Source organism: Amblyomma mixtum, chromosome 2 (assembly GCF_055824585.1).
Source record: "Amblyomma mixtum isolate Tamu chromosome 2, ASM5582458v1, whole genome shotgun sequence".
Classification (NCBI taxonomy): Eukaryota; Metazoa; Arthropoda; class Arachnida; order Ixodida; family Ixodidae; genus Amblyomma; species Amblyomma mixtum.
The window spans coordinates 116,908,871-116,933,380 of record NC_143013.1 but is presented as its reverse complement, the minus strand read 5'-3'; the positions used below and the strand labels follow the sequence as shown (position 1 = coordinate 116,933,380).

General features: G+C 47.6%; 1 protein-coding gene across 1 annotated transcript in view; it reads right to left on the bottom strand.

Annotated features, from left to right (window-relative positions):
- The window catches only part of LOC149360687 (uncharacterized), a 79,314-nt gene that overhangs the window by 41,000 nt on the left and 13,804 nt on the right, over positions 1-24,510 (bottom strand). Inside the window, exons 5-9 of the mRNA XM_089569379.1 lie at positions 20,012-20,097; positions 11,528-11,548; positions 7,892-8,075; positions 6,530-6,823; positions 1,736-1,836 (exon numbers count right to left, since the gene is read on the bottom strand). Of these exons, the coding sequence (XP_089425505.1) occupies positions 1,736-1,836; positions 6,530-6,823; positions 7,892-8,075; positions 11,528-11,548; positions 20,012-20,097 (686 nt within the window). The remainder of the gene's footprint in view (positions 1-1,735; positions 1,837-6,529; positions 6,824-7,891; positions 8,076-11,527; positions 11,549-20,011; positions 20,098-24,510) is intronic.

Sequence of the window (24,510 nt, the reverse complement as noted above, 5' to 3'; positions counted from 1 at the left end):
TACGTCACACCAGCGGTAACTCAGGACAGCTTTCTGTTAACAAGTGAGTGTTGAGCCGCCGGGTGCGAGCGGGCGGCCCGTATCAGGTATCCTGAGACGCCTGGTGGGGACGCGTTTGTGTGTTGTCCGTCTCTCGAACGCGTCCCCTGCAAGCGTCTCAGGATACGTGATACGGGCCGCCCGCTCGGACCTGGCGGCGTCTTGCGGGGGTGTGCGCGTGTTGAGGAGATAGGGGAGGGGGGGGGGGGGGGGGGTGTAGCGGCCTTCGTGTGCGCCGAGAGCCGGGTTTAACGCTCTTTTGCCCCTTCTATCGGTGTGCTGTTCAAACTCGTTCTTTGCTACTACTTTACCATTTCCACCTCCCCGTTTGTTTTTCTGGTTGTTGTTCGGTCGCGGCCTGTGTGAGACTTGTCGTGCTGTCTATTATACGTTCCTCTACTCTCATTCTCAAGTTTGTTTCGAGGGTGGACATTATACCTCCTCGCTTGTTCTGTGCCCTTATATTGACGAAACGGATTCATTGTAAGCCTGCCCTGACGAAGGGAATAGCATTCCCGAAACTGTTGGCAAAAAAAAGTTAAGAGAACAGTCGCGTTTATCGTAATACTGTACCTGAACTTAGTAAACTGGGGCATTGGAACCCCTACTGAATATATATATATATTATATAAACACACATATATATGTTAAAAAAAATGCCTCGTCTCTTCAAAATATATGGAATAAAAAAGGCCCGCTTTTGGGGTACTACGCGGTAACTTTAGTGGGACAGCGCCCATACATGCGTAATTGCTCCTTCTCGAGTTCACATTCGTGCATCTCCGGGAGTCCCCATACCGCTCCTGAACAGATTTATTCAAATTTTAATTTCTTCCTCGTTCTGTAGCCGATTGGAATGATTCTCTATGGCCTCTCGTCGCGCTTTGATACTTCGATACTTTATCACCTTCGTTTGCATTGCTTGGTTTATTTTTTTTTTGTCCATCCTGCTTAGAACTGAGCAAGGCTTGCTGTGTTGACGCGGCCGTCAACACAGTCTGCTTCCAGCAGAGAGAATAGAACTTGTATCAACCTCTACAAACTGGTATTACCTGTCTGAATAAACGTTACAGATCACTGAGGCGACGCACATGAGAATGAGAAAGCATTGATACCTCCTTCACACTCGTCGCCTCTCCTTGCTCCGCTTTAGTCTGTTTGCCTCTCCTTTTGCCTCCTTTTTTCTCCTTTGACTGTTTGCCTGTGTTTTTACTTAATTTAATTTTGACGTCTACCGCTATTTTCACTTCGTCCCACAACATATACGTCCGGGGCTATTTTGACATCTAAATGATCTTTTGGCCTCTAATTAAGTAACTAATTATTCCAGATCGATTAAATTTGTTCTACAGCGACATTTTATCATCCTCTGCTACCTGGTTGTGTTTTCCTCCGCAATTTTGACGTCTAGTTTTGTTTTCATGCCTTCACATGATATAGACGTCCGATACAATTTTTACATCCAAGTGAGATTTTGGCTTTAATTAATTAACTAAATGCTCCACAACGTCCAAATTTTGACGTGCATCATCCTCGCAGATCCTCTATCACATACAATATTTCTTTTTCGCTTAACTCTTGCACGAACGGAGAATTCGCGGCCGACACGTTTTGCGGACACGAAATCGTCGACATAGCCAAGTAATAAACACTGTGACTTTTAAACGTGGCCACTTCCCGTTTCCTGGTACCTTACCTGAAGGTAGGAGACGCTACAGTCGATGCATTTCCAGGCGATCACTGAAGTACCTCGTCCATCGTTGATATTGGCTTGATGTTGCAGACTCAGCTTCGGTACTGCGTTGAAATTTACATTGAAAAGAGCGTTCTAGCAGCACGGATAGTAGTCCACACATATAAAGAAGGCTGATAGTTGCAAAAAAAAAAAACAGTACGATACCCACTGAAAACTCTTAAACCACCTTTTACGGAGCCAGAAACTGCAACAAGAAAATTCTAATTGGGATATATTGCCAGCTTTTTCAATAATCTCGGCAAGGTCACTGTGCACGTCTTTGGAGACCGATTTGGACAGGCCATCCTGCTCACCACTGCGACCACTTTTATCAGCAAGCACATCTTCCTGATTTAAATCTTCCTGACATAGACTGGAGCATTCTGAGTCCGAGGACAGTTGAAAATAATCGGATTTTATATTTCTTGTTCACCTTTAATCTTGATGAACTTGTAACTACACCGACTCGTGTTCAGAGTGCTTCTAGCTCTGTTCTGCACTTAGTCTTTGCAAGTAATGATTTCCATAAAAGCAGTACCCATGTAGAAATACTCGACGGCCTGTCTGACCACAAATTAGTCTTATGTACTTTCCCATTGCCTCGGGTTAAACATGACTGCCTTGTAAAACATGTCCTTGCTTTTAACAGAGCAGATGATGCTGCTCTTGTAATGTATCTGGTTCACGAATACCAAGATTTTCCTATTTTAGTTCTGATTCACAGTCGCACATTAATGATGTATGGCTGCAGTTTAAATCCCATGTCATGTATTGTATCAACAGGTTCGTACCAAAAGTAGCGAAGGTGACGAGGAAACACAATACATGGATCACACGCGATATAATACAATTAAAACGCAAAATCAAAAGACTTCGAAAAACAAATAAAATATGCAAGAGTTCTGGGTAGCATTCCCAGTTGAGCGGTCTTAGAAAATTATTAAAGCTTAAAATACACAGAGCTAAACAACGCTTCAACAACACCACTCTGCACAATTCTATTAAGAACTCTCCTCAGAAATTTTGGCAATACATAAAATATGAGCAGAGCTCCAATGTATCATCTCATACGGATAGCAAAGGCCGGGCAGACACTTTTAATAGCTATTTTCATTCAATATTTACACGTGATGTGAACCCCCCAGATCAGTCATTTATACCTCTAAAGGGAGACAAAAAACTATTAGGTTTGCCTACAGTCTCAGAATCTGGTTTACTGTCCATGTTACTAAATATCAATCCAAAGAAGTGTGCCGGGCCAGACGGAATACCGAACGCTTTCTTTTAAATCGATACGCCGAACCAGTCAGCAAATACTTACACCTCATTTTCTCGAAATCAATACAAGACTGCCGCCTTCCAGATGAGTGGAAATTAGCCAAAGTTATCCCAGTTCACAAATCTAGTGACAAATCATGTGTGACCAACTACCGAATAATCTCATTAACCTGTAGCTGGTGTAAAATGTTAGAACATGTAATTTTAAAGTTCGTTACAGAATTTGTAGAAACTAACCATATACTTCACCAAAATCAGCATGGCTTCCGACGCGGACTTTCCACCGTTACACAGCTAATGGAAATTATACACCACCTAGCTCAGGCTCTTAACAACCAGTCGCAAATTGATATGATCTTTCTGGATTTGTCAAAAGTATTTGATCTGGTCTCCCACATAAAACTGCTTTTCAAACTTACCCACATTCTCGGAAACGGGCCGATCATACGCTGGATAAGCGATTATCTTAGCGATCGGATGCAATTCGTACAGCTTGGCAGCCGCACTTCTGATACAGTTAAAGTTATTTCCGGTGTGCCACAGGGCACCGTTTTAGCTCCGCTTCTATTCTTACTATACATAAACGATCTAGCAAATTAAGTTGACGTTAAAATCCGACTATTTGCAGACGACTGCGTGTTCTACCAAGTCAAAAATATTAATGACCAAATTAAGCTTAACAGTGCTCTGAAGAAATTTGTACAGTGGTGCGACAAACGGAATATGTGTATTAACGCAGAAAAAACAGTGTCAATGAGTGTTACGAAGAAAAAAAAGAAACTAGATTTTCCATACTTCCTAAACAGGACCACACTATCCCGTGTCACCTCGCATCAATATCTAGGTGTTGTAATCTCCTCTGACCTTACCTGGACAGCGCATGTGCGAAAAGTAACTAACACGGCGATGCAGAAATTGTTCTTTATCAAGAGAGGTCTGTCTGAGACAAGCGACTACTGAAACCAAACGCCTTGCCTACGTCACACTTATCAGACCTACCTTATAATATGCAAATATTATATGGTTCCCACACACAAAAGACAATATCTACTCACTGGAAATGGTCTGAAGAAAAGCTGCACGTTTTTTATTTAACCGCCACAGTCGTTTCGATTCAGCCACAGAGCTTTTACAGCGCGCTGGTATTCATACTCTGACAAGTAGAGCTAAACTGCAGCGTTTGAAATTTCTTTATTTACTTCTTCACAACTCATTCTAACAAAATTTTTCAGACTTTCTAGATATAAGACATACGTGCCAAACCAGACACATACACTCAAATATGATACAGGAATTTTCTTTCAATAACAACTCGTTCTGGTATTCTTATTTTTCGATGTCCGTTCGCGAATGGAACGCTTTGCAACCATGTATTACCGCGCAGCCAACATTGGAAAAATTCATTGCGCTCGCTGAAAAGGCAGTTCTTTCTTATACGCACTGTTGACCCTGTTTCATCATTTGTATTTGTTTTCTGTTTTTTTTTCCTTTTCTTTTTTTTTTATCCCACTCCTGTAATGACCCCTGTGGGTTTGGCAGTATTCCAAATAAAATAAATAAATATCCTAAACAGCGCGAAAAACTCAATCTAAAAGCGCGAAAGAGAGAAGCACGGAACACTGAAGCCGTTCATGAGGCCTTCATTCTAAGCCGGACCTTGTGTTCAAAGCACCGTGGTTCAAAGCACAGGTGTCATGGGGAGAACTGTCGATGTTTTGCTGCAGTCTCTTTATGGTGTTGTTCTACGGCATAGCTGTAAGCCGGCGCTCTGTCTTTAGTTCAGTGTTTCGATGTTTTGAGGTGTTCTTCACCACTGCATCTGAAATAATGAATACTAATTTCTCCAGGTGTTGCTTCCAGTTGTATTGAAATGTTTATTTTGAACTAGTCTTAATATTAATATGTGTATTACGGGACTTTTTCAAGCGCCTTATTGATATATACAAGCACCATGCACTCTGCTACAAAGGTCGTCTTCAGAAACTCCAACCTAACGACTGTATTTTGCATTGATTTCGGTAGTTCGTGTTTAGGATAAAAACATTCTTTATGCTTTCAACTTACAGTAATTTCAATAATACTAGTCAAGAACTGTTAGCGCTCAAAATCATCATCATCAGCCTGACTACGCCCACTACAGGGCAAAGGCCTCTCCCATGTCTCCCCAATTAACCCTGTCCTTTGCCAGTTGCGGCCACTGTATCCCCGCAAACTTCTTAATCTCATCCGCCCACCTAACTTTCTGCCGCCCCCTGCTACGCTTGCCTTCTCTTGGAATCCACTCCGTCACCATTAAGGACGAGCGGCTATCTTGCCTTCGCATTACTCGAACTACGAGGGGGTACCCAAAAGAAACCGGACTAAATTGTTTGGTCGCCAAAGCTTCTGTGGTACCGCGGTTTGCCACTAGGAGCGCATAGAACGAACATTCCAGAGTCAGTAAGCCGAGTGCCGTCGTTGAAGGAGGTCAGACTAGTTTAGGCAGAGTTTTAGAGTGACGACTGTTTTGTGTGAATGTCGTTTTTGCAATGCCTGATTTTCGTGGACAGCGTGCGCCGGTGAAATTCTGATTTTTGCTCGAAAAAGTTGAATGGAAACTCTTGAAAATATTAAGAAAGACGTACAAGGACGATGCTATTAGGACAACTCAAGTGTTCCTGAATCGAATCCTGAATCAAAGCAACAATCATGCCAATGGAAAACTTCAAATTCACCTCGCCTCAAGAAAGCTCGTCAGGTGAAACCAAACCTCAAAACAATGCTGATTTGTTTTTTCGGCGTGAGAGAGTCGTCCATTGAGAATTTGTTCCGCAGGGTCAGACAGTTAGCCAGGCTTTCTACTCGGATGTTTTTAAAAGATTGGGCAACAGTGTGCGGTGGAAGCGGCCAGATTTGTGGCGGTCGGGTGACTGGTTTTTCCATCATGGCAATGCCCCTGCTCACACAGCCCTGTCTCTACGACAATTTTGGACCAAAAATAGCATTACCCCTATTCCTCAACCCTCATACTCTCCCGACCTTGCCCCGTGCTACTTTCTTTGTTTCCTAGAATGAAAAAATAGGTGAATGGAAAGCGTTTCGCTGATGTTGCTGAGGTGAAGAAAAAAAACGACGGAGGCACTGTCAAGCATCACAAAAAATGAATTTAAACAATGTTTTGAAAAATGGAATGAAAGATTCGACAAGCGTATCATTGCAAGTGGGGAATGCTTTGAAGGAAATTGAGGGTCTGTGCTTAAAATGTGAACAAATAAGTTCACACAAAAATAAGTCCGGTTTCTTTTGGGTACCCCCTCGTACATTGCGTATTAATGTACCACTCACGTAGCTTTTTTCTTTTTGCAATTTATAAAACCGTAAGCGTGTTTAGCCATTGTCAGCGGTTTTTATGTCTTTGTGTGTCTTAAACAAAGAACCGCAGTGGCAGCAGAGATCAAGATTTTTTTTTTTTAATTTGGAAACGGGAACCTCACTTACGGAAACTCCACGTAGTCACTGACGCTTGCGCTGGTGGTCCTGCCTGAAGTATTCCGTCAGCATTTTTGAACAGCGTCTGTACATTAATGCGATACGTGGTGTCACTGCGAAGCCCTTCCACTGAAAATTCTTCTCGACGAGTGCGATAAAGATGACAATCTTTGTTGTCGCTTGCGCAGAACTGGACTCGAAAGCCGTCGCAGCGGCGGAGATCCTCAGAGTCTAGGGCCCAGGATAGGCGAAACGACCCCGTTCCCGTAGATACAGCTGTCTCCATGTAAGGCTGCGGTAGGTCTTCGTCGGCGTTATTCAGGGTGGAAGAGAGAAAAAGCACTTATGAGGAAATTGCTAGTTTATAATGCATCAAACTAGATTTAGGGTAGAGCAAGTCGCGGGGATCAGAGAAAACTATAATAAAAAAGCAATTATTCATTTGCATCCACTCGAGTGCAGAAATGCGGCTACAAAGGGAAGCTACTCAGGTTCCACAGAAATTTAATAGTTACAGAAAAATCCGACCTGGTCGGGGGTTCGAACCCGGGACCACCGCCTCACCGAGGCAGTTGCTCTACAAACTGAGCTAACCGGGACGGCTAGCACATCGTAGGGTGAGATCGAACTGATCAATAACTCGTAGTTTAGGTTTAGATTTTGTAGGATTTAACGCCCAAAGACTTGAGCTATGAGGCCGCCGCAATGAAGGGCTCCGGATAATTTCCACCATCCGGATAATTTCCACTGTCTTAGTATGGGGCTTGTATTGAGTACGAATTCCTTCTTAGAATCACAAAACTTAGAGATCCCTCCATCGAACCGCCTGCATTGAGCCACCGAAGCGAAAATGATTACGTTTAATTACAACCTGACTGTTCACATACTGATGTCGGGTGTTTTTAAAGCGCAGAACGTATGTCCAAGTTTTAAGCCGGCGAAACTAAGCCTTAGCCATAATGTCAACAACAGTGACGGAGACAACTGAAAGACGACGTTAGTGCTACCCAGAAATGTTTGCGAAAACTTTTACACGAAACAATTAGTGCTACCCAGAAATGTTTGGGAAAGCTTCTACACGAAACAATGCAAGTTGGGGTTCTTTTGAAACACTTGCGTAATAAATCAAGGGTGCAAGCAGTAGTTTATAAAAAATGGAGGACTGAAATTTCCGTCTAACAATATTAAATGTACGAAAAATAAATCAAACTACATTGATGAGCTATAGAGTATACGTTATCATAAATATTTAGCATTAGATCCATGCAACCTAAATGCTATTGCCGACAGCCACAATTCCCTTAACTTGTACCCTTTATTTTACATGTTTGTTTGGAATGTAATAGACTATTCAGAGCACAACCAACTCACCGTCAGGCGGTGTCATAAACGTAGCGTTTATGGCATCAGCGCAAGTCCCTATATCACATTGTTCGATTTGCACTACGTACTTCTTCCAAGGCACAAGGTCGGTAACGAGCACACTGTGTCTCCAGCGCACTGTGCCCAATCCATCAAATTCGTAGGTACTGTCGACGTACGTATAATCCTCCGTCTGAAAATAATGAGTCAGTTCAGCCAATGATGCAATTAGCATTCGAAAGGCTGAGTTAGCGTGCGTGAAGGCTCCACACGAACCGTGGAACAAGCACTAGCTCCAATCAGGTAGATTATGTGTGCGGTTACTTCACTTGCCTTGCATACCACCACCAATAACTGTCAAAAGAATAGACGCAATCTAATGTGCTCATGGGCTCAGCTGCCTGGAGGATGACTTTTCTGTAAATCCTTTCAGGTCTTTAGAATAGAGAGGGCGCTAGTGAGCCTGTGCAACGCCGGCGTGCATCACACCTAGCAGCCTCTGCACATCTAACAAGAGCTAGTCCTCGTATGGAGTCGTTATCAGGCATCGACACTACTCACTCTCTATTTGAAAGCGGGAGCCCCAGCGGGAGCTACGCAGCCCATATACACTTGTCCAACTCCTCGCACTGCATCCAGAGACACTGTCGCTTTCGCGCCATTTCGCTGCAGAGAGGTTCACCCACCATGCAGCTAACCTTTTCAAGGGCAGTCTCAAACCGCTTAACCGCTGCACCAGTGCGCCATGAGTGGCATGAGGACTCCCAGGGATCTATGAATATTAAGTAGAGAAACAACAATTCTGCATATATGGGCACTAACCCTCTAAAGCTATCACGTCACACCCTACAGGCAGAGCGCAAGCAGCGGTACGGCGACGACCGCCTTCACGAAGTTAGCGCGCAGATCAGAAGGAGTGTGACGGCATCACGGAGGCGGCGACCTCGAGCTATGTAGAGATAGAATTGACAGCTGCTTGGCATTTGGTTGAATCACGCCGCATCATGCGTTTCGAAACTGAGCGGACCGGATTACCTCTTCTCACACGTAAGCAGTCTTGTCTCTGCCTACTTTTTTGTTCTTATCTTCATATTGTGGTTGGTCAGCTCACTCTGCTTGCTTCTCCCGCAAGTTCTGCTCACACCTTTTTGTTGCTTTTAGTGCTCAAGTACTACTTCATGGGGTCAATCTTAATCGAGTATCTTGTGCCTTGACTCACCTCGAGGGTGTAGGAATAAAATGTATCACATATCACCTTCACTGGCCACTGCACGAGAGCACTGGGCTGTCGCCGCAGCCGATCAGGAGTCGTGTTGTTGTTGTCCACAAGAAGATAATGGCGCGTACTCACTGTGGGGGATGTGCGAAGACACAGGCGGCGGCTTACAGGCGCTCAAAACGTTAAAAAATAACACACCCTCGCGTTGCGCTTCGCTCATCGTGGTTTCCATACGCTTCCATTTGCTCTGCGAACAAATCAGATTATCTTAACCTTGACCACAGCTTAACCTGATTCTAATATCTTCGCCAGACGTGGATACGACCCAACCAAGCAAAACCATGAGCGAACCAGGCTAAGTACATGTTTTTTCACGTCTACTCGTTTATGTACGTTAAACCCGACCATTTTTTTCTTTTTCTTTTCTGCTTGGTTTTTCACTGACTATTGCGCTAGACTGCTCACTCTAAGGTCGCAGGTCGAATCTCGCTGCATTTCCATTTGTGCGAAATACCAAACCGCTTTTCGCGATCTCGGTATGCGTTAATGAGTCTAATTCGGTTGAAACTGGAAATTTTTATCATGGGCGTGCGGGTGGTGCAACCAATATGATAACGCACTGCCATTCTTACCGTTATCGCCCTTGTATAGCAACTTCTGCCATTAGGTCGTAGTTACTGCATCTGGCCTATTCACTACACGTCTAAAAATTTTCAATATGGACCCTTCCAAAACGGTGTTGTCTAGACTCTTCGAAAGCCTTGGGACGTTGAACTCACAAACCACTAACACGGCACAGCTCCTGGCGCATTTGTGCAGTGGTTAAGGAATGCGCCACTGCCTAGCGATGACAGGTGCTGCACCGATGGGACTTGTGTGACCCATGGTGCCCTTCTCGAGCAACCCGTCGCAAACAATCATTAATTTAACTGCCATCTGCCACGATGGTCAGTTTTGTCACAATCCGGTGGGTAGGTTGTGAGGACGCCGCAAGGTCACGTGACAGAGGTTGCTTCTCCGGGGATTTTTTTTTCTCTAAACATCAGCGTCGTTGTCGTCATAATGAACGGCGACGATGACGCCGAAGTTTCTGCAGAACGACAGCATTAACGCTATCGAGTTAATAAGGAAGCAAAAAACAACGCAGGAGAGACGAGAACAAAAGAAGAAAAAGTCAATGTTCGATGACCGCTAACGTTAGCAGAAAGGTACGCTTTTTTCAGTGTCAGTGATCAAATGAGCCTTGTTATTACTGAAGGCTGCTATTTTCAACCTTCAGTATTCGCTCTTCTGAGTATTCGCACTTCTGAGGCCCTCTTAATGAGCCTAGACTCAGCATAATACCGCGGGGCTCGACACGAAATTGCCAAGCTTCCTGTTATTTGAAGCAATCGCCACCATGGAGCTGCGTGAGCCTCTCTCCGTAGCGGGTGCAGCAGTATCCGCGACCAGGCGCGCGTACGGGGGTGGTGTGAGCGGGGAGGAAAACAGAAGAGCCTGCGGTGAACATCCTGAGGCCTAAGTAGAATCTCCCATGTGCACAGTGGAATAGCAGGGCCGTCCAAAGTAGACGTTCCTACCCTAGCCCGACTGTAGATAGTTCTTGTTTTGTAATTTTCCTTCGGGCGTCGTCCACGCTTGTTCTGTAAACGGCTGCGTCCCGGACTGGAAACTTAACGAATGGCCGGGGCAGGAAACAATTCTTTGACACACCTTAACCCTCAACCCGTACATCTTTCCCTCACTCACCCTCACAATTTTTTCTGCTATCATTTGCCCTCACTTTCCCCTAACCGACTGAATCCTCATGAGGTGAGGATGATGACGCCTTCATGAGGGCCTGGCCTTGTGAGGATGTCCATGTCTGGTTCGCCATTATTTCGAGACAGCCAGTCGCCTCCACTCTATCGACCCCTTCGAAAAATTTCCAGCCATGGTCGCTATGATGTTTTTCATGGCTTTGCCGACATTCAGCCCCTCTTACGTGGAGACGACCACCGCAGAGTCCTTTTCATTTCCGTGCACCTTGTTTACCTTTTACAATCCTCGTTTACGCAGTCTACTTTTATTTCATTTCATGTACACTAAAGCTTACCACGCTGAGCAAACAGCGGTTTCTCTTGTTTGTTGACGCTGCCATGGGAAGGTAGTCTTGATTGTAGTCGGCACGAGGTGTTTATCGGAATCGCCAATCAGTGGTGAGATATTTTGTTTGCTGTTCTTAGCTCAAGCCGAAGAAGGCATTCCAGTGATTAGGGGTACAATGGCGGCAAGAACCAATCAATTCCAGTGATTAGGGGTACAATGGCGGCAATAACCCATCAATTCCAGTGATGAGGGGTACAATGGCGGCAAGAAGCCATCAATGATGTCATTGCGTTATACTAAAAGAGAAAAAGTATTTGCAGAAGTGATAAGGTACTTACCAGGAATCTGTACACAGTGAGCTGAAAAGAGAAGAACTAGAATGTAAACATTGCTGGGTGGTGTACATATTTCGCTTGCATTTTAAACAATAAAGTATAGCCCACAATCTCCACCATTTCGAGACTTGCACTTGTGACAGCGGCTGTCTAAATGTGGCAACAACTGTCTGAGAGCTGTTCTAAGGCTGTGCCCACGGGTCTCCGTTATTTTCGTGTCCATCGGCTAGAAACAAATGATTGACATCAGCTGAGCTCATTTCTATTGGGCTCGAACATGAATGGTGTGCAACGGTACTCAAAAAGCCTGTGTAGGACCTGAGAGCAGCTGGCGTTCTTATTGGGCGCAGGAACTGGTGAGAGACAACTGGAATGCCGAGTCACCACAATCTGATAAAGGCATGAGTACTGTAATAATCCTCCAACTCTTGGGCAAGCATCACCAACAGATTCTAGCGCCCACTTTTGCCGGAGTGAATGCAGCAAATTTGCCCAGGAAATTTCCGACAAGCGAAGAACGGCGACAGTTTGGTTGACCATAGTTGAGAACGAATGCGACACACAGGGCATGGAGCGAACAAAAAATGAAACCCTATTTCGGCAATTTAACGTGTAGTTCAGCGACCTCTCCTGCTCAAATGCTTATCAATGAGGTTGGCATGCTAGGGATGTTTCTTGTAGTATAGAGCGGCAAGCCGGTTCTATGAGGAAGCATTGCGAAACCACGCACAGTTTCGCACAGAGCTACTGTATGAAAAGGGCTGTCCCGGAATCCCTCAAGAGAAGCCTTCATAGCTTCTTGGGTTTTCGCAGGTGTCCCCCGTGCCTTCTTACTTCGGCTTGTGCGTCGCGTAGTGTGGGGCCTTCACCCTGACGCTGTCTTGCCTGGACTTCGGAGACGTGCACTGCAGGGTACTGGCACCGATGTACACCCCGTTACACCGAGTATTAAATTATGGCGCCACCCTGTTTAGCTGGCTGCCTATCGTGCTCCGCTTTCACCTGCCCCTGGCCTAGTTCAGGGCTTCACCCGCCCCTGGATTTCCTCTCCATCGATCCAGGAAGGCTTCCGAAGCACGTGGATACCATCAGTATCACGGCCCGCTGCCGAGCTGGCCCTCCAAGCGCCTCCAAAAATCTGAAGCGGCGCGGCGCCTCGTTAACCATAACGCGCCGCGCCTGCACCTCTGCAATGCAGCGCCTGACGAAGCCCCTGCAGCCTAGACCCACTGATGCCGCCACCGCGGGGCCTACTCCAACCGCCCACGTCACCGCGCAAAATCCTGTCGCCACCAACACTGTGAGCGACGCTGGAAGCTCCGGATCGACGGCCGCGGCGCAGCCGGCAGCGTTCGTCGTCGCCGCAGCGTCCACTGCTAGCCAACTCCACGCTCTAAGGGACGACAACACCTTTGGGCCCATAGACGCGTCGCAGCCGCCTGTATTCGTCGACGCCACCGATGCTGCCGCGCCTACACCAGCCACATTACCCGCTGACACCAAGACCTGCAGCCCGGCACCAGCGTCGCAGATTGCGCCTCAGGCTGACGATTCGTATCTACAACAGCAGATACAGCAGATACAACAGCAGATACATGCCTTGACTCAAACACTCCAGACAACCACCTCCTCTCTTACCTCCCAGCTTAGCAAGCTAAATTAGCACCTTGCCACGTTCACCACTCCCTCCTCCAGCGCCCAGGTCGCCCCTTTGGCTGACCTTGTCGGAACCACCACACAGGCACATCACACTCGCTTGGTTCAGCTGGAAACTTCGGTTCTCCAGATTCTTACCACCCTACAAGCACAATCAAAGCAATTGGAATCCCTCACATCTATGCTCCAATCCGTCCATGAGTCACTGCCCCCGGCAAAAAAGAAGGAACGCGTACCATCGCGTTCCTCTCCACTATCATAATGGCGTTTGGCGAGGACCTCGAGATTGTGTAGTGGAACTGCCGAAATCTTTGCCACAATAAGACCCCCCTCCACCAGTATCTGCTTACCCGCCCCTCTCTGCGCCTTTTTCTCTTTCTCCAGGAGACCCGGACGGCCCGCAATGTCCCAGGCTACCGCGCCTACCATGCCACTACGGCTACACCACTTGCTTCTATTTATGTACGCAGTGACGTGCTCGTAGAGCAAATCGACATCCCCTCCACCCTCCTTAAATATTTAGTTGGTGTGGTTTATTGCCACCCTTCTTCCCGCAGCTCACTCGTCCGTTTGTCTTTTTACAACCCCCCTGTCACTTCCTCTTTACTCTCTGCTCTGGGCAAATTCCTTCACTCTCTTCCTTCTACCTCCCATCTCCTCTTTGGTGGTGACTTCAATGCCCCTCACACACTCTGGGGCTACCCACAAACCCTCAAACCCGGCCGTCTCCTCCATTGTCTGGCCCAGGAACGCCACCTCACCCTTCTTAATACTCCTGGCTCACCTACTCGAGCGGGCACTGCCTCACAACGCCCCACGACACCCGACCTCACTTTCTCTCGGGGTTCACTTTCCTTTCACTGGCAGGTGACAGCTGAAACTCTTCTAAGTGACCACTTTCTCATCCATATCACCACCTCTCTTTACCACATCCCTCGCTGTCATCCGGTTATTCACACTGACTGGCATGCTTTTCGCACTAATCTCGCCTCCGACTCCTTTCAATCCTACGACGACTGGACGTCGCGCATCTCTGCGGCGCTCACGTCCAGTAGCCGTCGCATTCGCTCTCGTTACCCAATTCAAAACCCAGATCCTCACCTTCTCCGTTTATGGCGTCGCCGTAAACGTCTTCAACGCTCCTTTCGCTCCCAATCACACAATGCCCAACTTTCCTCCCGGATCACTGCTCTGCAGGCCGAGATCGTCGCCCACTGCGCCTCCCTCGAGCACTTTCGTTGGAGTGCTTTTTGTGATGGCCTTGATTCTGCATTGCACTCGCGATCCGCATGGTCTCTCTTTAAATCCCTCCTTGGCACTAAGCCTGCCCTTGCTCCCACTCTAGCTAAAGCCCTCACTCAGGGGACTCCCTCCGAAGTTTTTGATCAACTCGCCTCTCTCTACCTCCCGCCCCCTCTGGCACCCTCCTACTCGGTGTACTCAGGTGGACCTAACCCCGATGTGGACCAATGCTTCACTCTCCGGGAGCTAGAATCTGCCCTGGCTGCTAATGCTACACGCTCGGCTCCCGGTGAGGATGCCTTTACATACACACACTTCGTAACCTTCCTGACAGCGCCAAAGAATTCAATTCAATTTCAATTCAATTTCATTTATTTTCCAGAAAATTCTGGCAGCTGCCTGGACTAAAAGCTGTAGGTATACAGCTTGACGAGGCCCAGGCAGCCGTTACAAGGCATAGGAGCAGACTTTGTTGAGAACATTGACATACACAAAAAAAAATAAAAACGAACACATAGTCAGGTTACAGTTTTCACAAAAACACATCCTCCTTCAAACCTACAATGAGGCCTGGGAGAGCGGCTGCTTGCCGAGCTCCTGGACATCCTCCCTTATTTCTATGATTCCAAAGCCGGGCAAACCTCCCTCTCTCTCTAACCTTCGCCCAATCTCCCTGACGTCGTGCGTTGGTAAGACCCTTGAGCGAATGGCTGTGACACGCCTCTCTGAATTTCTTGAGGCACGAGAGTTCTTCCCCCATTCTCTCATTGGCTTCCGACGCCGCGTCTGTGCACAGGACATGTTTCTGATTCTACAGCAAACGTTCCTCTCCCCTACACCCACTCAAATTTACGCACTTGTGACCGTCGATGTTCGCAAGGCCTATGACGGTGTTTGCCACGATCACATCCTTTCTCAACTCGCCTCTTTGGATTGTGGCTCCCGCATGTACTCCTATATCCGCTCATTCCTCTCTAAACGTGTGGCTCGCTTTCGAGCAGATACCCACTTGTCTAACCCACACCACCTCACCCGTGGCACTCCTCAAGGTGCTGTTCTCTCTCCTACCCTTTTCAATCTCGCGATGGCCCCTCTCGCCTCCCAGCTAGCTGAAATTCCCGACCTGCATCATATATTTTACGCCGATGACATCACTCTCTGGTGTTCATCTGGCTCTCCCGGTCACGTACAGGACACCCTGCAACGTGGCCTAGATCTCATCGACTTCTTTCTCAACACCGCTGGCCTCTCTCCTGCTCCTGAGAAATCCGAGCTTCTCCTTCTCAACCATTCCTCCTACCAGCGCTCACATAACCACTTCGTCTCTCTCCACCTTTCTGGCTCTCCCATTCCTGTCGTCACACAGTCCAAAGTTCTTGGTTTCCCTTTGCATGCGGCTAAGAATGTGCAAGCCCTCCACCGCGCTGTCACCACCTGCCACTCTGTAACTCACCTCCTGCGGCGCGTGGTCACTCGACGCTCAGGTCTCCACGAGGCTCACGCGTGCCCAGTTGCCCACGAGCTCGCCCTCAACAAGGTCTAGTACTTTGCACCCTACGCTTCCTTCACTCAGACTCAACTTAACGCGCTCGAGACTTCCCTTGTGGGCCTCTGCAAGGCAGCTCTCAACCTCCCTATCACTACCTCTACGACTAAGCTCTTTGCCACAGGCCTCTTCCATCCTCTTCGTTCTCTTCTCAGTCTCCATCGTGACTCGCAGCTTGCCCGGCTTTCCCTTACCCGTCAGGGTCAGTGGTTATTGACTCAAGCGCATATCTCGCCCATTCCAATCTCCCCGTTTACCTCTCCTATTCCCACCCCCGCTCCCAATCTTCGTATCCTTCCCCTCCCGACCAACATGTCCCCCGTCCTGCACGCCGGACGTCGTCATGCGGCCGCACAGCACCATTCCCCTCTCTTTGATACCCAGGGTGTAGCTTACACGGATGCCTCCTTCGTGGCTCCACGAGGTTCCTTCGGCTACGCCCTGTACCATCCACACCTCCCTGCTCCTGCAACCCACACCAGCGGGCCGTATCTACACCCTCTAGACGCATTGTCCCTCGATGTCCTCGCCATTGCGCATGCCCTCCAGTCATTTGCCCTCCTTCTATCTCTCCAAGAGTACACAGTCTATTCAGACTCACAAGCCGCTATGCACCACATACAGAAACGCACCCTGACCCCTTCTCTCCAACAGGAGGTTGAACGAGTGGTCTCCGCACTGCAGCCTTCCATTGTTTTCCTCCGCTGGGTCCCTGGGCATTCAGGGATTGACGGCAATGAGCTGGCCCATCAGCTCGCCCGCGACACACTTTTCCGGGCACCGTTGATCCCCTGGCCCAAGCCCTCGGAGGACGGTGGGAGACTAACCCTTCGCCGCACCATAAAAGAGGTCCACCTTGAGCTCCGCCTCGACAAACGCCTTTACCCTCCCCCTCATCCATCACTCACGGTGCCGGAGTCTCGCCTTCTTTGGCACATTCAGATGAATGCAGTTATCACCCCGTCCCGCCTTTTCCTCTATCGCTATCGATCGGACCCTTCCTGTCCCAACTGCCCCTGTATCTATGCAGACCTGGCCCATTGCCTCTTCTATTGCCCGGCTGCTCAGCAGTCGCGTTCTTTCCCCCCACCCTCTCTATCCATCACCACCTGGCTCGACTGGCTTGGCGCTGAAGGGGAAGAACAGCGGCCTCTGGTCGCCCAGGCGGTCGACTTAAATTAATGTTGTAAAAGTGTTCTGTAAGTTAACATGTGTTATGAGAAGGTTGAAGTGGAGAATTGTTACACTGGGAATGGATTTCTTGCGAGAGCATGGCGTTGTCATTAATGGTACTGGCTCCAGCAATAAAACAGGTCGAAGGCTGGTCGTCACGAAGCTCATACGCCAAATTTTGAGCCTTTCTGAAGAGGCTAATGGTCACATCCGGCCGTATCTAGGTGCTGTTACCGCTCTTTTCTCATCTAGGCCGCCCTCATTAAAAGCTTTATATTTCTAACCAAGGTTGCTACGATACAATAAGTTGCGCGGTAAACGTAATGGCGTCTTCCACTCAATGATTTGTAGCGAGGCAGGGAATCTGCGCAGAGTGGCCGATTCTGCTGCAGAGCTGCCCAATTGTGATCGACTAGATAAACACGACTGGGAGCCCGACAGAAGCTCTCATGCGCAACCGATTCCAGAAGTTGGGCATGGCATACGTCCGCCCATTTTCTCTTGACCGTTAATTACCAGCGAATATGGCACAGTGCAGCCGTATCTTGCTCTTAGCTTGCCAGGTGTACGGCATTTTGCCACGTTCAATTGTATCTCAGAACCAATGTTCTAAATAGAAAATGAGAGGATTCCCTAAGTACTTGTGCATAACGTTTCGTCTGAATGTGGTGGATGAGTTGCGGTCTGCCGCATCGATCTAGCTGGTGATTGCCCGAATCTTTGTGGGGTGGCTAAGGAAACATTCTTTTAATAAACACCTCTAACACTACATAACATCTCGCTATTCGCAGTCGTCACTGGCGCTTGTCTGTGAGGTCCTTCAATCACTTGTGGAATTATTCCGAGGGATAAGCGCAACTCCTCGATCTGATCGCGCCGTCAAATGTAAACAAATGCTCAGGTTTATGTGACCATGTCTCAAACCGTGCTCTAGAAACAGGCGAAGGCGCACTCGCAATTTTTGAACTGATGGCATCTTGCCTTCAGGCCCACGAGCTCCGAATTTGGATGTCATGGTTTCGGATCCCACTGGAGGCATGAGGTTGTTTTTTCTCCTACTTTGCAATTCGTTATCTTTTAGCCGGAAAACAATTAGACTATTAACTTCCTACTCATTCACCGCACAAATTAGCAATATCAAATATGATAGAGACATTTTCCTATGCTCTCCTTGGTTTCAATGACATTTGCTCCTTCATATGTATTTCACAACCAGCTATGCATTTCTTTACACTTGTCTGCTAAATTGCAAACGACATGTACGTTGTTGTCGCGCAAACGCACTGGCGCTGACGCTCATCCACAAACAAACCACAGTCATGACTGGGAAATGAGCAAATAAAAACGCAGCTTTGCAGGATCGATACCAAAGCTACAGAATATAGCGTGAGGTCAGAAAGAAAGACCTCTCCCAGCTACAGTAAAACGCGGAAGTATCCGTCTTAAAATCAGTTTCAAGCAGTCAGCTTGCATGCCTGAGTTCATACTTCGGCGATGGATTGCAGATATAACTTTATACCTTTTCTGGTTCCAATGGTAACCGGACGAAAACCGAGTCAGAACAAACTGCGTGCATGAATACAGGTATCGTGACTGAAGGGCCTCTGTTGGTCATAATGAAATGGATTTAGTTTTGTCCACACAGATACAAACCATTCATTGTGTGTAACCATCTGTAAGTTTCTTTTAAAAAAAATGGCCAGTTCACTACGCGCCCTTGCAAAGCGGCCGCGGTGCTAGGCATTTGCGAGCCGGTCGCCCGAGTGCGCGGATTGTGATGCTATATAGATATACGCGTATGTATAGATGGTTACAGCAGAAGTGGAAGCGTTTACTACGCGACTCCTTTCTTGACGCCGAGCTTTTAATGGCGCCCGTAAGCAGCAGCCGTAGGGCGGCTTATTTGGCAACACGGAGGACTAACTCGCACCTTCGAATGGAAACTGTGGGGGCCGAAGCTTTCGCTTAAGGCTGATGTGCTGCAGGGACCATTTCAGGGACGCTATAATGCCGGTTAGACATTTTCAGGGACCATGATAATAAGCGTAGCTGCATTCGACCGAATTGATGACAGGAAAAGTATATTCTGTTCTTCAATAGTTTTGCGGATGATGTACAGCAGGCAAATCAGTATCGCACACGTATTATCTCGGAGGCCTGCCCAGAGAGACGCAATTAGTCACTTTGATTGACACACCTGTGGGTCTAATGCTGCCTCAATCGTGCCGCCTTTGGTGGGGAATTATGCAACTCTCTCCGAGGGAGAGTTTCATATTGTGGTCTTATATATTCTTTGCAGTCTGGAATTTAAAAAATATATATCATGCTCCTTCCTCTAAGCCCACGGTCGCAGTCACAGCCAGCATCAACTCAGTCATGTGTAATAACTAAAGAAGCATAATGGTTTACTCTTAGAAAATGCTTCCATAATGCAATGGCAGTAGCGCCTGCTTTGCCCAGTCCTATCGTCTCTTGTCTTCCGCGCTTTGGATTTTCTCGCATGTGATAGGTAAATCACGAATGCCATTAACAGTCTCACTAATAAATCGAGAAATCAGCGCACGCAGTTGCGTTGCTTTGTTTTGTTGATATTGCTCAGAATAACAAAAACTCAGGCATGCTGTATTTCAAGGGCATCTGACAAATTCGCGAACGAAAAAGAAATCAACGGCGTATACTTCTATCATTCGGCTTTGAACAGTGTGAACCAGTTGGTGGAAATGCATGGTATATTAAGAAGGTTTTTATAATTGGGGAAGCAACCAGAAGAGCAGCTCCACTGAATGGTTAAAAAAGAGAATGGAACGAGTCATAAACATTGCACAAGTTTTCCAAACCATTGAAGGCAAAAGTGAACGTAGTTTTCTTACTTTAAAGACACCTTCCGGATTCAGGGCTCGCCATGCAACGATTGCTTTGTAGGGGCTCACAGCCTCGGCCCATATTTCGATTGATTCTGGGATAAGGTGAAAGAAACAGGTGCGGTAACTAGTTGAAGAAAGACAACAAAAGAAGCACAGAACAAGAGACGAGGTGCTAAAAAGGAGGACACAAGTCAATGCCAAAAAAGTGTACGTTTCGCTTCCTGCGGGTGAAGAAATATACTAATGTACTGCGGCGCAATTTTCAAGTAATAAGAATTAAAATTTTGCTGAGGAAAACATGAATGCTTATGAGAATATTTGTAACATTTTCGTAGCTTTCAACATTCCTGGAATACATTGCGTTGTGTCCTACTATCGTGACATGAATGTTCACCTACTGTATACGACGAACCCGCCTTTGATGATTTTACGAGGTCTTTATATACTTACGGCAGTCAGCATTTACTAAGCAATAAGCATTTTAAGCAACCACGCGCGTCCGCCGTCCATTGGTGAGAATATATACTTCATGCTAAGTTCACAAACATCGGCCTATAAGTACAGGCTGCTGTAGTATGCTGCTGTATTCACAGATACTAAGAACAAATAGCAGCGGACACTTTAACTGCTAAATGTCAACGAACAACATGCCCTACTGACACTGCTAAGTGATTTTTCCTCGGCTATCAGTTGGAAATTTCTGTCTTACATTCTCTAGCGTCTTTTATTTTGCGTTTGTTCCTTTCTTGCATTCGCTAGCGCCTCAATTTTGTGTTTGTAAGGAAGGCATTCGGATATTTTGTTAAATGGAGACGCTCACTGCTAGCACGTGATTATCAACTGAGTAGGCCGTCTCATTTTCGGCAAAGCTAGTGTTATTTGGAAAACCATAACCAGCGAGTCAGGAAGATAGTCTATATCAACTACGGTGTCTTTATTCAGTTGCCATTCCTGAAAGAGTTCCTGGAATTTCGACGTATCCTGCTAACTGCCGTTTGTTTTTCTTCATATATATTCTGCTTGCAATGTTTCGAATGGCGACTAGTTAACGGTAAGCATTGCCGTAGTTCAATGGTTTTCCTGAACATCTTAGAAGGTTGTGGCCAAGAACTACACCAGGGTGGCCGAATCCTGATCTGGTGAGGGAGCGCGTTGTTGGTTCTGGTCACTGAGATCCGGCCGCACCTCAGGCCTGGTTATGCAATGCCATCGACACGCGCAGTTTTTTTATGCGAAGCATATTAACGTAGGTTTTGGGCCTTCGCGCGAAGCCCGGCGGTGGCCACCATTGACCTTTAAGTAACCTTCAAGTAGGTCGCGTGACATGACGTCACGTGATGGCGTCACACCGGCTGCAGATGGGGCCTCATATCGCGCCGTCGGTCGCCTCCCGGCGGTGGCCACCATTGACCTTGAAGTGAGATCACATGATGTGATGTCACGTGATGACGTCACACCGGCTGCAGATGGGGCCTCATATCGCGCCGTCGGACGTCGCCCGGCGGAGGCCTCCACGCTTCGGTTCGCGCCGTCGCGCGCGACGCGGCGGCGGCGCCACCATCGCTGCATCACGTGATATGTGACGTCACGCCAGGGATGAGGCGGCGCGCGCCCGCCGTCGCGTCAGTCTCTGTGCCCGCAACCGCGCCAGCGTCTTTGCGCCGGGCGTGTATGCGGTCAAGATTCCTCCAAACGCGAAGGACATGCTTCGCATCCATTGGGCTTAACCTTGATAAGCCTCCAATTTTTTTTATTTAAACCCGGTGGAGAATTGCGTGGTACCGGGATTCGAACCAAGAACCCTGGACATGATTGCCTGCTAAACTGGGGAGCACCATTATTTCGTATGACTCAGAATGATCTTCGACCATTACGCTTTGCTTTGGCTTGCAAATTTTACAGGTCGAACAATCCGCTTAACTAGATGCATTTCACGACTACAAGAGGCCGGTGTCAGGTTTGTAAGCCTGGATGCAAACTGCAGCTGGCAAACCATTATACAGCGAGAGCTATATTAGCTTTGTATAGGCCATTTACGGGGACAATGGCAACGGCGTAGCGCTTTTGGGGTTGAGGCGTCCAGCGTAAAGCGAGACGCTTACTGCGCCGTTCCTCTCCGGAAACTAACCGGCTGCTCTCACTCCCGCCATTCACTCTCTCGACTGGAAAGATTAAAAGCACACGGCCGCCTTTCGCCTCCATCTAAGCGCGGGCGCCGCGGTCAGTGTCTCGCCTGGGTACTCCAGCTAAGTAGCCTAATGCCTGAACCACTGAGCCAACGACTATAATGTTGGAAACTGCGCGAAAACGGGACGCACGGTTCCCCGTGTTCGCGCTGTTTCCAACGACAGGGACTTCCGTCGCTCAATGGAGGACGAAGTACCGCAAACAATTAAAGGCTGTCGCCGTCAAACTAGCAAACACCACGATTTGCAGGTCCCTTCCTTAGAGCGGCGGGCTTCAAAAGCACGACGCTTTCCTCTAGGACCTGCTACATGCGTGAGATGTGTTTAAACAAGTTTTAAAAATATTTTCCTGTTTATTCTGAATGTCCGTTTACGTTATCTCAGAAGCTGGCTTTGGCAACTGCACATAAGTTTGATGCCACTTGTAATAACGACATTGAGAAAGCGGATACACAGAGAACAACGTATGAGATTGCAGTCCAGAGAGCCTCAGTCGCAGTCAGCTATGGAGCTTTCAAAAGACGAAGAACAGCGCAATTACAGAAAAGATAAAGGAGTGAAAGAAAGAAGGAAGGGAAAAATAGGTGCCGTAGTGGAGGGGTCCGCCGGAGCCCCGGCAAGCCGCGGCATATCTTTCTTGTTTTGACTCCGACGATCATTCCTACACCCCCCCCCCCCCCCTTACGCTCTTCCACGTCTTTCCTTTCCTCCCTGCCCACCTCGCCACCCAGCTGTGACTGCGGTTGAGGTGTCCAACTAGGTAGGAGATAGTTACTGCGCCATTGCCTTTCCTTAAAGGGTCCCTAGAAAATATGTTAGAGGTTGGCTATAATACACTTGATTATGTGGAGGACAGTCCACCAAGTGTTCACGCCGCGTACAGGACCTCGAAAGCGATTGACTGGCTGGCTGATTGATTGATCGGTTAATTGATTGCTTGTGAAACATTTTATTCATCAGAAAGAGCTTGGTGCTGAGGTCGCGTTAAGACGTCGAGAGCACATAGCCCTCGACGACTTTGTCAGCCCACTCCATCGCCAGAACTTGCGTTGTTGTGTCGTAGCTAGCCAGCATGGTCTACCACCGCTCGAAAGAAGGAGCGGTAACTAGATCACCCGGAGGTGGCTCTATTTTGCAATCCCATAGGATGTGATCGTAGTTCGCTCATTGGCCGCAGTGTTTACAGTTTGGGTGGTATAGATCAGGATAAATATGTGCGAGCAGTAATGGGGTGCCTATCGATCTCGTCTGTAGACGACACCAAGTAACCTCTTGTTCTTTAGTCAGGCTTTTGTCCAAAGGGAGAAAGTTCTCCTCTCTAGTGCAAAATGATTGGTTCGGTCATGATATGTGATCATGGAGGCCTTCATGAAATTCAGGGAGCCAGACTGATCCACTTCCTTGTCGACGAAACCTCGATGTTTATTGTTGGCTGCCCCGTTCTCCACAATCCCCGAATGGACTGGGACCCATATCAGTTCGGAATAATTTGGTGAGAATTTGGTGGCTTAATGATTCTAAGGGAGTTGTTCGTAATTCGTTCTTTTGCGAAATTATTCATAGCCATTTTTGGAGAAGCTGAGAATGATTCTCTCTTAGGTATGCACTAGGGCGAGGGCTAAAGCCGCCTCTTCTGCCGTTTGATAGGATTTCGTTTTGGCTGTTGCCGAGACGATGTGGTCACTGGTCTCGTTCGCAGCCGCAATTGCAGAGGCATTCGTATGTTTGTATTCTGCCGCATCTACATAAATTGTTTCGGCGCAATGTCGTATTCATTATGTAAGGCTTTGGCTCGTGCATGTCTTCTACCCTCATGGTGTATGGGGTGCATGTTTTTTGGGAAGTGTTTTCATTAGTAAGGCTGCCGTATTCTCTTGGGGCAAGTCCACTTTAGAGTCTCAATGCGCAGGTTGAAAGTTATTTCAAAGCCTGGTTAGAGTACTCCTGCCAGTCTTGGAATTAGCTAATCTGGCCGTTTGGGCCAGTAAATGGGCACAAACCAATCATTTTGGCTTAGTGAGTGCGTCATTATTATTTCCATTTGTTTGAACCAGCCGCTGTGGCTCAGTGGTTGCGGCGCTCGGCTGCTGCCCCAAAGGACGCGTGTTCCATCCCGGCCGCGGCGGCTGAATTTCGATGGAGGCGAAATTCTAGAGGCCCATGTACTGTACGATGTCAGCGCACGTTAAAGAACCCCAGGTGGTCGAAATTTCCGGAGCCCTTCACTACGGCGTCTCTCATAGCCTGAGTCGCTTTGGGACGTTAACCTCTAATAAACTAAACTAAGCCAAACCATTTTCTTGTAAATACAACCCCAGT